The sequence below is a fragment of the Manis javanica genome, chromosome 15 (genome assembly GCF_040802235.1).
Source record: "Manis javanica isolate MJ-LG chromosome 15, MJ_LKY, whole genome shotgun sequence".
NCBI lineage: Eukaryota > Metazoa > Chordata > Mammalia > Pholidota > Manidae > Manis > Manis javanica.
This window is the reverse complement of record NC_133170.1, coordinates 1,439,483-1,453,550: the sequence shown is the minus strand read 5'-3', so window position 1 is coordinate 1,453,550 and position 14,068 is coordinate 1,439,483. Positions and strand designations below refer to the sequence as shown.

The window sequence follows — 14,068 nt, the reverse complement described above, 5'->3', positions numbered from 1 at the left end:
TTCATTTTCATAATGAATAGTGGGTAATTTCCATTTGATTTCCTCTTTACTGCCTATAGAAATAAGTGTTATAAAACTATATTTCCTAAGTATTTACCTATCTTTTGAACATATGGTGATTGCTATCTCTGGAACACCATACACTTTTCTCCATTCAAACTGATTTTCTCCTTCCGCCAAAGAAATACATCACACATCATGTGTAACAGTCGGTCTGTGACAAATGCTGCCTCCCAACTGCATTGCTGCCCTTTTACCAGCCAGGTCCTCTCAAGCAGGGGGGCCATCCCCAAGCTCCAGCGTCCTTATCTGCAAATCCCAAGTCATCATGACAAGCAAGAGATATGATCCCTATTAAGTTCTCGTACTCAGAAAATACTTAATAAATGTCAGCTTAAAACATAAACCCGAAAACACGTCCTCTGGACCCACTGCACACTTGAGATCCAGGGGAGAACAGCAGAGCCCCGTTAGGACTGGCAGTGAAGACCCGCACCTCCAGCTAGGTCTTTGCTAACTAACGGGCCTGCCTACCAGGAACACCAGCATCACCCAGGAGCGGGTTGGGAATGCAAACTCTCCAGCCTCACTTCAGAACCACTGAATTGTAATTTTCATGTTTAACAGAATCCCCAAATGATTCATTTTCCCATTAAAATTTAAGAAGCACAGAGCTAAGCCCGTTGGACAAAAATTCAGGTCTCAGCAACATGACAAGCATATGTCATGGACCATTGGTGCCACCCACCAACTGCTAAAGTAGCTCATGTTATATCTGTATGTTATCTATTATGCTATGTGGACTTAACATTCTTTTCTGAGTTGCTGAATTTGTTACACAAGTATTTTTAAGACGTGTCTTTACAACTTGAAATAATATCTATAGGGAGGACCATTCTTAAATCAGCAAGCCCAGAATTATTTTAAATTAACAGTGTAACTAAAGCATGAAACACAAGAAACCCCAAATCTGAACCTCCAATCCTAAAACCCTGGGGTGACCGTGTGGCTTAAACCCCAACCCTAGAGAGCGGGCAGCCAGCGTCCAAGTAGGAGCAACATGTCAGCAGCTGGGTGACAAGGTGTGACCAGGACCGGCTGCCACCGAGCAGTGGGGCCCAGGCCAGGGCCCTGGGGTGTGGTGCGGGTGAACCCACAGGAGCGGCCCTGGAGCGCAGTGCCGCCCAGATGCAAGGACATTCTACGGGCTTCACCCTCCCCAGCTGGGTGCAGCTCCCTTCTTATCACCACCAACTCTGGGAACGATTTCTTAGAGCAATGTCACGTGTATTTGTTACAGTTAGTTAGATTTCATGTGTATTTCTGACCCTTAGTTGTGAGATGGGGCCAGCTTTTGCATAAAAGGAAATGTGCCTGAATCGCAGTCTCTCACAGCCATCTCTAAGGAATTCCTTTCTGCGCCCTCCTCACACTTTAGTCCTGTGTCATTGTGTTTTCTCCGTCTCATTTTCAGTCTCTGCCAATTCTATACAGTCTGTAAATACACACCAGAGAACGCGGTCCGGTACAGCATTCAAGGCATGGGGTGGCTGGGGAGGGGGTGAGGCAGTGAGCTGCTGCTGGGGACGGTAGGTGCTGGGCCTTTATTCTTCCAGGGACATGAAAATGGTGTCTGTCTGCCTTTCTTACCAACATGGTCTTCCAGCCACTACTCTCTACGTAATTGCCAACATCAACTTCTGAGATGCTTTAAATTGCAGAGATCTTATTTCTGCCTATTCTGATTTCAAAATGCCATTTCGCGTGATCTCGATTGAGAAGAAAATGAGCTCATTGTTGAAACAATTAGCTACAACACTATAGATAAGAAGCTGCATTTTCTGCCTAAGATAAGCATGTTTCTTCTCTCTTAAGTCTCACATGATCTCGGGTGGGCTCTTCTGCTTTGGTATAAATCTGAAATTCTCTCATCGTTTCAAAGCCTTACACTGCTAAGGACGACCAGCCTTCTGATCACCTCAGGAGTGCCGCTTTTAGTCTCCTAGAATTGTGCTAGACAGTTTGATTTAATTATTATTACAGACAGATCTGCATAAAGCTGTCTTCTGGTGAGTTTTAGGCCACTTAGGCAATGTCATTGGATGGGCAGAGAAATTCTTTTGAGAAAATGTAATGGAGCATGAAAAATAATAAAATCCACAAAACACATTTATTCAAGAATCTTAATAATGAAATTACAATTCAGAGTGAAGAACTAGAGGCTGAGTACTATTATTCTAGAGTAAAACATGATTTAATAGGCAGAGCGTAATGCCAAGAATCCGAGGACAGTATGCCGTGTTATGTTTTCTGAAAAACCACTTCCACTTCAAAAAAAATTCAATATAGTCTTATGCCATCTATGGAATTTACTGAAGGTGCAGAACAGCAATTAATTTGAACAACAATTCCCTATGAGCTCAGTAGACAACTGTTTGTGGTAAACGACAGAGTCCAGGTTTCCGCAGACTCCCTCTCATTAAAGGATCTCCCATGAACTGATAGTCCTAAAACTTCCTTGGGACAAAAGCCCCCTGATGCCCTTTTCAAAGACCTCATGAAACAGGAGAGTGTTGGTTTCCCCCAGTACTGCCCCCTGTCGCTCCTCACTGAAGGGGAAAAGCACCCCAAAGCAGCTCTCTGTAGGGTGATGTGGCAACAGCTAAGTGACATCGTCTTTGACCCAGCAGTTCCACCACCATCAGCAATTCTCCCCACAAAGGACACATGAAGGACAGCCTCAACGCTGCTCTTTCGGAGAACTGCACAGATGGGAAGCAAGCAACACGGCCTTTGAGAGGGAAGAAGAAGCGTGTAACAGAGTACGACACACCTGTGCCTGGGAGTGAGCTGACCCAGGAACACTGCCAGGATAAAAGTCCTAGAAACTTATCATCTAATTTACTGTGTGGAAAGCCTACGATGTTTGCAGACCCAATGAAAATCTTCTGGGAGGACACAGGTCCAGACGCTTCTGGGAGAAGAAGGGAGCTCTTTATGTTTTATTCTATATCATTGTGAATGGATTGAACATTTACTGTATGTATGCATTATTTAAGATGCTGTACTACAATTAGGAAGGAATAATGATTGTGTCAAACAACTCACACCCCGCTGGACTGTGGAGTGGGGAGCACGGCGGCTGAACCCTCGGGACATCGTCTGACCCCTGGTGCTGTGCGGCCTTTTCCTGGGGGCCCAGCTACGCCACCAGCTGACTAATGAACAGTAAATATTTTATTTTTCTACAGATCATGAAAATGTACCATGTGGTGTCTCATTAGTCATTAACCTGAAGGCTGTACTATTAGTTATTCCTGCTTATTCATATCTTGTCAGTTCAGTATTTTTTTTCACTGATTTGACACTTAACAGTTTTTATAATATTTAAAAAGTTAGGAGGCTAAATGTCATTTCTAGTTTATGAAGAAAACAATACAAAATGAATGAGAGTGTTTGGGAAGCCTATAGGATTATCTTGATGAACTCTCTCTTCAATAAAACTTAGCTGATTTGTCTTTAGTGAAAATACTTCTTACATGTACAAATGGACTTATCTTGGCCATTTTTTCACACACACCTACACAATTGGAAAAATACCTAATTCAGTGATTTGTCCAATATGACAGGGAGCCGGGAAGCGACGGAGCAGCAGGTACACCTAAACGCCCCGGGAACTCAGCCCGCACCCGCGCCCACTCCCCTCCCCAGGTCCTCGGGCACACGCACGCTTGCACTGCGATTACCTCACCATCTGCGCGCTGCACACTTTACCACCAGTTTTCATGTTATTATGCCTTTGTACAAAAATAGCTGTATTTTGAACGCCCTCTTAAGGACTGAAGGGCAGCGCTGTCCAGTAGCACAGTGGCAGCATTCCCTGGCCTCGGGTGAGCGCCTCACGGCGCAGCCCCCGCGCCCCTGTGTGACCCACGGGCCCGCGCCGTCCCCAGCGGCCGGTTGGGTGCACAGCCGGGCTCATGTGGTTTGGGACGACAGGGCTGGTGTGCATTCGCTGGTGAAGACAGACTGTGCCAGGATTTCCATGGTCACTGGCTGCCTGGGCAGCATTTTTAATGTATTTCGGAGGTATTTGTATCAATATGAGAGAAATGCCTTCCACAAAGTGTCTCACATATTTTCACACTAAAGTTATTACACAGAATAGATTCCTCCAAAACATTGCCTCCTGCTAAAATACGAGTGTACCATTTCTAAATGGATAAATACAGAAGATATTTTTCACATTTCCATCATTTCTAAAGGCTACTTCATTTACCCAGATTAAACCAACGATAGGTGAATGGTTATTAATACAAAGCTTTACTTTTGCCAGAAAGAAAGCGTTCGTCCTAAGTCACACTCACGTTTGCATTCTTTACAGCACTGGCCATGCACGTAGGCAAGGGCCGACCTCGGGGGACACGCGGGCATCGGGCAGACCAGAGGGTCGCACTGGATGGTCCCATTCTGAGAAGAAAGGGTATTTAGACAGTTACCTAGGTGCAGTGTGAGAGTCTTCAAGCATTTTTAATCTGTTCCTTAGGTTTCAAACTCGTCACATAAAATGTCACAAATACCACAATTATCTTTGGTTACTATTCAGGAAAGCCCATAATGCAGAGACCACAGTAACACAAATGGGGCCATAACACAGCTGGTGACTGGCTCCTATCTTCTGACCAGCGACGGATCCCCAGTAAGCTAGACTTCTCCCATCCTGAGGGGAGGGCCGGGCGTCCGCTGAGGGAACAGCAGGCCGAGGGCACTCGTGTCTCCCCAGGTTGCTCCCAAAATGAGTGCCCAGAGACCAGGAGACTCTGGAACAGCTGCTGCCATCCTGGAGGCCAGTGTTAAGACTCAGAACCTTCCCCAGATACTTAGGCCAGGACAGGCCACCTCCACAAGGTGGGGATGGCAATCCCCACTAACCTGCAAATTGGACAGCAGGGAACTGCCTCCCGACGGTGCCCAGGGCGCCCAGTTGCCAGCTGCTCTTCCAGTTGCCTCACTGACCTCACTATACCACAGCTCGTCTTTCACTCAGTTCAATTCCTGGTCCCCATTTAACAAGTTGGGAAGCCTGGACTGTATTTTCAAAGTGCTACAATTTCACAAGGAACATAATCTGTTCCTGTAGAAATCATACAATGCACACATGCGAGTGCACACGCGTGATTATTCCAGAGCCCTTTGCCTTTTCACACACGTGAGAATCTGCTTTTGAATTAACTTGATGAATTTGGGAATTTCTTCTTCAAGTCTAATTCACATGGACCTCTGACTTCTTCCCAATAGAGTTTTAACAGAATTCATGTGGAATTTAAATGTTCAAAACCAAACTAGTTTTGAACTCCTTATGAAGGAACATGTTCTTGAAGTAATAATGCACTAAATACTCTACATATTTATTTAAACTCTATAGCTTGTATTCTACTATATTAATAAACTGGTAAAGATTATCTTATTTATTTAAACTGCATTATCTGTTTATATGGTTCAATCTGGTCACAGTATTTCTTGCTGCATAAAATTAAGTTGTATTAAAATGCAGTAATAATAACCTGATGGGAAAATCCCTGGAAGTGTTCAGCGTAACAGGATAGAGCCCTTCGGGAATCGCCTTTGTAACCCCATTTAAATCACTAACTTCAAGTGTGTACCAGTCCACTTAAACTCCATAGCATTCCTGAACCATAATCATCTTTATAGGCTGGAAAGTGTCTTTAATAATGCAACACACAGTTCTTTAGATTTGAACGTTTTGCTGGCACTGTAGTGTTGTGTCTTAAGGAAATGGGTCTTGAAATTTTCATGATTATACTACTTTAATACATGCTTAAAGAGGGGGGCGTCTGAGCGCCCTCAGTGCAGAGGCAGCAGGGGCCGTACCACACACGTGCAGTTCTTGCAGCCGTCTGTCCAGGACTCGAACTCTCGGTAGGTGACCCCCTTCCTGGTGCAGGTCCTTTCACAGTAGCACTGATCCAGTCTGTTCATCCGCTGTTCGGCCCGGGACAGCTAGGACACAGAGGAGGGGTTCACACTGCTTACCGTTCTAAACACCCCAGCAAGCATCTGAGCTTTGCGAGGTGTACAACTACTTGTTAGAGAAACATGTAAGCCTTCAACCAAAAAGGAAGGGGACATTTCCCCCTCCTCTTTGTGCAGTGAACTTGTTCCCTGCTGTTGGAAAAAAAAAAAGCATAATTTATAAAATATAAATGAAGGTGAAATGGGGTCTCCTGCAAAGCACAGAAGCACTTCCCAGTTTTAAAACCATTTAATGACATGAACAGGTTTGCACAAGTGAAAACACAAATTCTATAATTTATATTGTGTCAGAAACAATCACTGATATACAACACAACTTGCAGGTGATCAAAGACTCCTATGCAGGATGAAAACAGTCCGGTGAAATTGTGGGTAAACTAGACACATGCTCAAGACAGTGAATAACCATACAAATGTGACAGTGGCAGAAGGCATGTGTGGCACCATTTCCTTGACATAAGTCTAGTGGCCACATTCTTTACAATGTCCTCTTGCCTCCTCCCTTGTGAAAAAGAAGTAAGATTAAACAATAATAAAAAACTAAACAAAACAATAAATTCTGCTGCAATAAGCAGTGTGCAAACCAGGTAACCAGCCTCATTCCTGATTTACTGATCCACCTGTCATACAAATGGCCAAGTTTGAATATTTATGAGCACTTCCCTTGAGCAGAGATTTAGATTGAATCTGAGCAAATAGATAGGATAATAAGTCTCAAAGGGGAACACTTGTGGTCACAAAAGGAACTATAAGGAACCTCCAGGGTTTTTGAGCTCCCGGACACTGTTAAGCAGGGTTTACCTTGGCAGATGTTTTGGCTAAAATGTCCTGCAGCTCCATGATTTTTTGCACAAGTCCATGGAAGTCATTGCACGTTGGACAGGCTGGAATTACAAACATTACATCGGTCAAGTTGTATTGATAAGGGGCTCAGTCTGGTTAAGTCTATGCTGACAACTAAGGTATGGGAACTTCCATTTCAAACTGACACTCTGGACAAAATGAGGCAAGAAGCACACTTTTCACCATACAGAGGAAAGAGCCGACAGACTTACTGCGATTGAGGTCTGGGCACTGAGCGATGAATCCTTGAGGCATGACAAGTAATTGCACATCTTGCATTACACCCTGTGGGTGAAAAAAAATTTTAAAGACGTATTACTCCCATAATTTCATACCCAAACTGTGTTCAACAGTCCAGATTATGAAGGAAAACATTACAGGATAGACTCACCAGACTCCCTGAATAAAACTGTTTTGAGTGCATTCCTTCTATCTCAAACCAAAGGAGAGGAAATACATCCAGCACAATAGATGATCCCCCATATACTCCACTATTGGTGATATTTTTAAAGCCTTAAGATTAAATGTCAAGATATAATTAAAAGGCAATAGTCATGCTGTTTTGAGAAGTTATTTTTAGCTAGCCACTGAAAAGAGGCTTGAAAATGATCTTTATAAAAATCAACCTGAAAATCACTTCTGGTTTCAGCAACAGTGGAACTGATACCAATTTGAAATTAGCTACAACCATCAAAAAAAAAAGGATAGAAAAACTGAGTGGATACAGGGAAAAGGATAGAAAGATGCTAATTTGAGCATTTCTCATTTTCATGTTGGCCCTTTTAAAACTAATTTCAAGATTTAAAAAGAACAATAGATTTATAAGACAGCCGCAGCAAGACTTCGTGACAAGTCCTTAGGAGCACAGCAAGTTCAGCACAGAACTTTCAAAATGCCAGCTGTAAATGACCCATTTTACACAGAGGGCCACATCACATGCTGGTAGGCAAAATTTACATGCATCCTTAGTTACTAAGGCATAATTAGCTTGCAGCTTATGGGGCTCTTAAAGCAAAGGCCAAATGGTAGCTCAGAAATGACCACCTCAGACACACTCCAGCTGTCCTTTGATCTGCCATCCCCCTCTCTTCCTTCATCAGCTTTATATATTTTATTTCATTAATATTTCACTTTATCCCTTTGAGAAATGCAAACAGAATGTCTAATGGCAGGGTGACAGTACCTACATACAATACTATCAAGACAATTTTGAATGTACCTGCAGAGATACACCAGCCCAAAACTAGCCTACAGCTTCTGCGTGTGTGGGCTGCAGTGTGCAGTGTGACATCCCAGCGTACCGCGCGGCAACTGCCGGGTCTGTGGTGTGCTTGGGGTTTGGGTTAAGGGCGCAACTGCTATCCAAACTCCTATCCCTTTGCTACATGAAAATGAAGCTGCCACATCGCCATATAGTTTGTGCCCTGCACAACTCACAAAAATTATGACCCATCAAGGAGCGCACATAACTAATGTGTGAGACGAATTCTGAGGTCACATCTGGGCTCCACAGGAAAGACTGCCATGATTAAACTGAGGACAGGCTCAACACCCACAGCACAGATGTGCCACCCACTATGTGGGAAAAGAGCACAGGTTTTTTCAGGATTCACAAGCATGGGCTCAGTTCCCCATGACTGGCTCTGGGCTAGTCCCTAACCTCTCGGAGAGGTCTGTGCATATGCAAGACCTGCCTCAGGGCGGCAAGGTGAGGATCCGCTGGAACGAGTCAGAGTACCTGGGTCCCAGGTAAGACAGTTAAAATGTAAGTTTTAAAAACACCTTCCTAGGATTACAAACCTTGCCCAGAACACAACCGAGAAATTGTGAGCTGGACACACCACCTGCCTCCTTTCATTTAATAACCATCCATGAGCCAGTTCTGTGTTACAGGCACTGTCGTGGTCACTGGGGTAAGTGATTCAGTACAGGCTTGCAGGCAGATGGTTTTCTGGACTTTATTCCTTCATCCTTCAAATGCAGAAAGTTAAATGGGATGTCTCTCAGATCCTCTACAGTGATGCACTTGTATGGAGTATGTCCCTAAATAGACACTAAAGAAAAAGATATAAATGATGACTGCTTCCTAGTCCTGAGGGGCCTGTGCCTGTATCCATGCTCCTTTCTCCCTTTCTGGAGTGCAAGGAGACTCTGAATCATGAATATTGAAAAGTGTTCCATCCTCTCTTACTAAATCCCTGTACAAGTATCACCAAAGGTTGTTCAGTGGTGGAGAGTTTACTGGTATATAAACATATTAGGTTTTGACGGTAAGAACAATATGCTAACTGCCATGCTGGCAGCTTTGTGACCATCTCTGCAACGTCTGACAATCAAGCCCGTTTAGGAAAAAGGAAAAAATAATGTTGGTCCACCAGTAAGACACTAGCCTAAAAAAACAATAAATAGACATAAACAGAAAAAAAACTATACAAATCATTTCATTTCACAACATAAAAAGAAAAAGGTACTTTTCCACACTCATGAGAGAGCATTTATTATACTTTACACTCAGACTTTAGCCAAAACATACCTTAAAATAGCCATGTGCGCTATTTCTCTGCCCGAGCCAAAATGTCGTGCCTACAGGCAGGTCTGTGGAGGGCTTTTCTACCACTCTTTCATATACCCTGCCAAAGAGAGGCGTCGGGTAAGTCATGCGGGGCAAGACAGTCACCTCTCAGAACCCCCATTCCCGGAACTGAGAACACTTGGCCTACTTATTGCAGTCGACGTGCAGAATCAGATGGGAGGCGCTGACGGCTAAGGAGAGCTTGTGCCACCTGCCATCCGCCAGGATGTACGGGAACACCTCCGTGTGCGGGTGCCGGCGGCCCGAGCGGTAGTGCAGCCGGACCTCGTTCCGGTGGCCGCTGCTCTCCAGCTCCAGGTACCTGCACGGAGAAGAGCCGCGTGGGGCCGCGGAGGGCGACGTTAGAACATCACCGACATGACTCTTGTCTCCAGAAAGAGGGAGTCGACATGCTTCCCCTGTTCCTCCCACCAAGTACGACTAGACATTATACGATAAAACGAACATAAGAAGAGTCTGAAAGACGCAGCGGAGAAAGACAATCAGCGAGGACCCCAAAGAGCAACACGGTGGGCGTTTCCTGGGGCCCTTCTTCTTCATGCATCCCAGACTCGGAGCTGAAGGGGCCAGCAGCCTGGAAATGCCGACTCAGAGAGACAAATAAAGTCCTAAGAGAAACCTACTCTCTCTATAACCGCAGAACCAGGAGAGGGACGCCTAGCAAGACACCAACGTTTAGCAAATAACCACAAAAAACCTATGTCCCTGTTCCTAACCGTACCAGCAAAGACTGAGTGGGGAGCCTACATTTCCACTTCGAGGTAGAAATGAGGTCCCCAGCATCCCCACTGAGGTGGCGGAAGAGAAGGTGAAGTAGAGACACAAGACGTCTGGTCCTGCTGTCCGGTCAGGAGCCCCTGCCCCCAGCAAAGGCATCACCGGGGACCACGCGCCGCGGAGCCAGCCCTTCCACCCCATCTGGGCAGCAACAAAGCACAGCTGACGGGGTCGGGGGGGGCCCGCTGGGGAGTCCTGGGAATCCTGATGGGCACAGCAAGGAGAGGAAGGAGGGAGGGGGACCGGTACCATGCCAGGGCGGCCACTGCACCCCAGGCAGCACTGGACAGGATGCTGCATCTTGCTTACTGCTCGTGGGCACCTCAGTTATGAGCTGTTCCAAACCTGGTGCCCCACTGCCCCCTCAGTTCTGTAAGCTGCCTTCCCACCCACCACCTCCAAAGCCACCTTACAACTGGGAACACCAACAGCACATTACAATGTGACCATGGGGAAAATGTACAAGCAGAATAAAAAAGGTTTTTGAAACATTTTTTAAAGTGACTGTTTAAGTGATAGAACTGAGTGATTTTTAACCTTTTATTGTCCTTTATTTTCCCTTTTGTGCTTGTGCCAGAGCCCCTTACTACCTGGGCTGGCAGCTCTCTCTGCAGGAGGGATTGATCTGTTGTGCCTGTACCTTCTGTCTCCTGGTCTTTGTATTCTTCCACTTAAAAAAAAGGTATTCAAATTGCTTGTCACTCACAGAATTGTTGTAAGAGGTGGAGTTTGTAAGTGATGCCTGGTGGGATCATTGACGATGCTCATAGTACCGTTTACTGAGGGCCGCTCTGATTCAGACACTGTGTGTCATGAGGCTCATCCTGAGCTCATCATGAGCATTTCCTACCTTAAATAAAAATCACATTTTAAAACCTATGAAGATAATTTTTCACACTTTCAAATATCACGTGTCCAAGATTTGTTATTCCTTATTTTGAGAGGTAACTGAAATCAAAAATAAAAGCTCACCACTTCTAATGATTTATGCCCTTGGTATTCAAAACTTCTTTGCATTGGCAGAAATATAAACTAATTTAAGATCAGGCTTCAGAGAAATAGGCAACAGTGACAGAATCTCATTCATTTTGACAACCTCCTTGGTGACTCGACTCAGGGTCAAAGGATAAAAATAAGGTCAGGTCCCATCTGACAAAAAGGTCACACACAGCATGAAATGAGCATTTCTCAGGGGCCTGAAATAAATACTAACCCTAAATGAAGAACAATCTGATCACCTCTACAGATTTTCCTTGACTTACAGCAGGTTACACCCCAACAAACCCACTGTAAATCGAAAATACGGTTAAGTCAAAAATGCATTTAATACACGTCAGCTAAGGAACATCACAGCTCAGCCCAGTCCAGCTTGCACGTGTTCAGAACGCTCACCTGAGTGGGCACAGCCGTCTCACCGCAGCCTGTTTAATAATAAAGTACTGAATACCTCATGTAATGCATTGAATACTGGGCTGACAGTGAAAATCACGTGCAGAAAGGCTGGAGTTGCCTCGGCCGCGGGCCCTCGTGGTGGCCTGGCCACCTGGGAGCCGCGGGGCCGCCCCCACCCAGCATCACGAGGGAGGGTCTGACCGCACGTCACCGGCCCGGGAAGGGTCATGACTCAGAGCTCAAGGTACGGTTTCTACCGAATCCGTAGCACTTTCTCACCACTGTAAAGCCGAAAAATCTTAACTCAAACCACCGTAAGTTGGTGACCATCTGTACATTAAGGCACAAGACAGTTGTGAGCTGATCACCTGAAGGAAAGCTACACGCGCTTCAGCACCCAAAACGCCGTTGGTGTGGCTCCCGGGATGACAGCTGCAAGGGGGTGGCCAGCACTGGCCTCGGACCTGGAAACCAGCCCGTGCCCACTACCATCTTCCTCCTCTGCAGAATGAGGGTTCACAGGATGAGCCTCATGACACAGTGTCTGAATCAGAGCGGCCCTCAGTAAACGGTACTATGAGCATCGTCAATGATCCCAACCAGGCATCACTTACAAACTCCACCTCTTACAGCAATTCTGTGAATGACAAGCAATTTGAATACCTTTTTTAAGTGGAAGAATACAAAGACCAGGAGACAGAAGGTACAGGCACAACAGGAGATCAATCCCTCCTGCAGAGAGAGCTGCCAGCCCAGGTAGTAAGGGGCTCTGGCACAAGCACAAGGTAAGAAAGTCCAGTGGGGGGAGGGTGGGCAGGATACTGTGGGCGAGGCTGCGCTGCTTATTCGCTACAGACACTGGCTGTTCCCTCTGCCACTTCCATGACTCCCTCCACCACTGAGTGGGACGGGTGAGTGGGAAAAAAGCGTATTTCTGGCAACCCTCAGTAGAACCGGATTGATTCCACTTTTGTTAGTTTGCTTGCTTCTGATGGTATTCGGCCATCAAGGCAAGACAGAATAATGCCGTAATTCAAGAGCCTCAAGTCTTAACCCGTCTCCACAGTGACTGACTGCAATGACGGGCAGGTGAAGGATCTTCTCTAGGCCTCAGCTTCCTCCCCTATCAAACAGGGACAATGAGCTGTAGCCTTATAGGATCGTTCCAGGAATTAAACCGAATAGATTCAAGTGCTTACATTCCTCCTGGCAGAGAGAAATCACTCCACACACACCACGCTATGATTTATATTTCCTATGACACATTTATGCATTTTAGTTAAGCCACCAAAGTTTCAGAACAGGCTTCAACCTAAACAAGCATGAATCTCAGACAAAAAAAATACATATTTTAATGAGAAGCTACCCCAATAACGATGCTTAAAATCTATGACATTCCCATCAAGTGCTCATCCAGTTGTTTGAACACATCCGAAGACCAGCCATTCATGACATCTGACCAATCATTTCATTTTTTGAAAACAAAGACCTTCCTTATATTCAAGTATATGGAGAAGAGGCTTTAAAAGGTACAATTTATTAGTTCATTTGTTCCAGCAAATATTTATGTGGGCACAGAAAATATAACAACAAACAAGCCCAAATAATACTGAAGCTCAGAGACCCTCAAAAATAAACACATCATTAACAAAAATTAAGTTTAGCCATTTCAATGCTCTTTTAAAAATCTTGGAGAATGTAGCCACATTGGTGGGGATAACAATGCTTCTTCGTTAATAATAAATCCAGGAGCCAAGATTGTATCACCAAGGGGAAGATCAGTAGCTAATGGAATGAATTCATGATTGAGGCCCTGGCATCCACAGGGTGGCCTGAACAACAACCCCTCCACCCTGTTACCTGTATAACTGAGTTTACAATAAAATGAAAGGGAAAAGTACCAGTCATGAAATGGAGGCAATTATTACTATTAATGATAAGGCCAGCAAGACACATGAATGCTGAGAAACACTTTGAGCTATGATCCTGGAGGGAAGATTTAGTGGCATTGTGTGTATTGCTAAAACGTCAGATTGAGAAAGGTCTTATGCAAGGATGGAGCAGGAACAAATATGATAAAGCCTTAACAGTGAGTGGGTGTCCCACAGCACCAGGTGCCATGATGATCAGGCTGAAATAAGCCACCGAACAGAGGGTGGTACTACCTAATGCCAGCTCCTCTCCTGCCCGGAGCTCACCTGGTTGTGCCTGAGACAAAGCAGGTGGAAATTAGAGAGACTGGTGTGAAAAAGTTCAAAGAAGCGGCAGCCTCAAAGATAAGCCTTCCCTATTTTATCAAACGTGGATGCAGAGCATACGTCATACAGTAAAGGAAGACGCTCTGGGGAACAGGGGCTCTGATGACCTGAAAATCATATACACAAGTGTGTAGAAAATTTGGCTTATGGT

At 45.1% G+C, this 14,068-nt stretch overlaps 1 protein-coding gene across 2 annotated transcripts in view; it reads right to left on the bottom strand.

Annotated features, from left to right (window-relative positions):
- NELL2 (neural EGFL like 2) overlaps positions 1–14,068 on the bottom strand; it is a 253,190-nt gene that overhangs the window by 169,288 nt on the left and 69,834 nt on the right. For both annotated transcript variants that reach the window (XM_037009597.2, XM_037009594.2), the window contains exons 4-9: positions 9,618–9,791; positions 9,431–9,527; positions 7,110–7,182; positions 6,856–6,938; positions 5,893–6,021; positions 4,368–4,470 (exon numbers count right to left, since the gene is read on the bottom strand). In XM_037009597.2, coding sequence (XP_036865492.2) covers positions 4,368–4,470; positions 5,893–6,021; positions 6,856–6,938; positions 7,110–7,182; positions 9,431–9,527; positions 9,618–9,791 — 659 coding nt within the window. The remainder of the gene's footprint in view (positions 1–4,367; positions 4,471–5,892; positions 6,022–6,855; positions 6,939–7,109; positions 7,183–9,430; positions 9,528–9,617; positions 9,792–14,068) is intronic.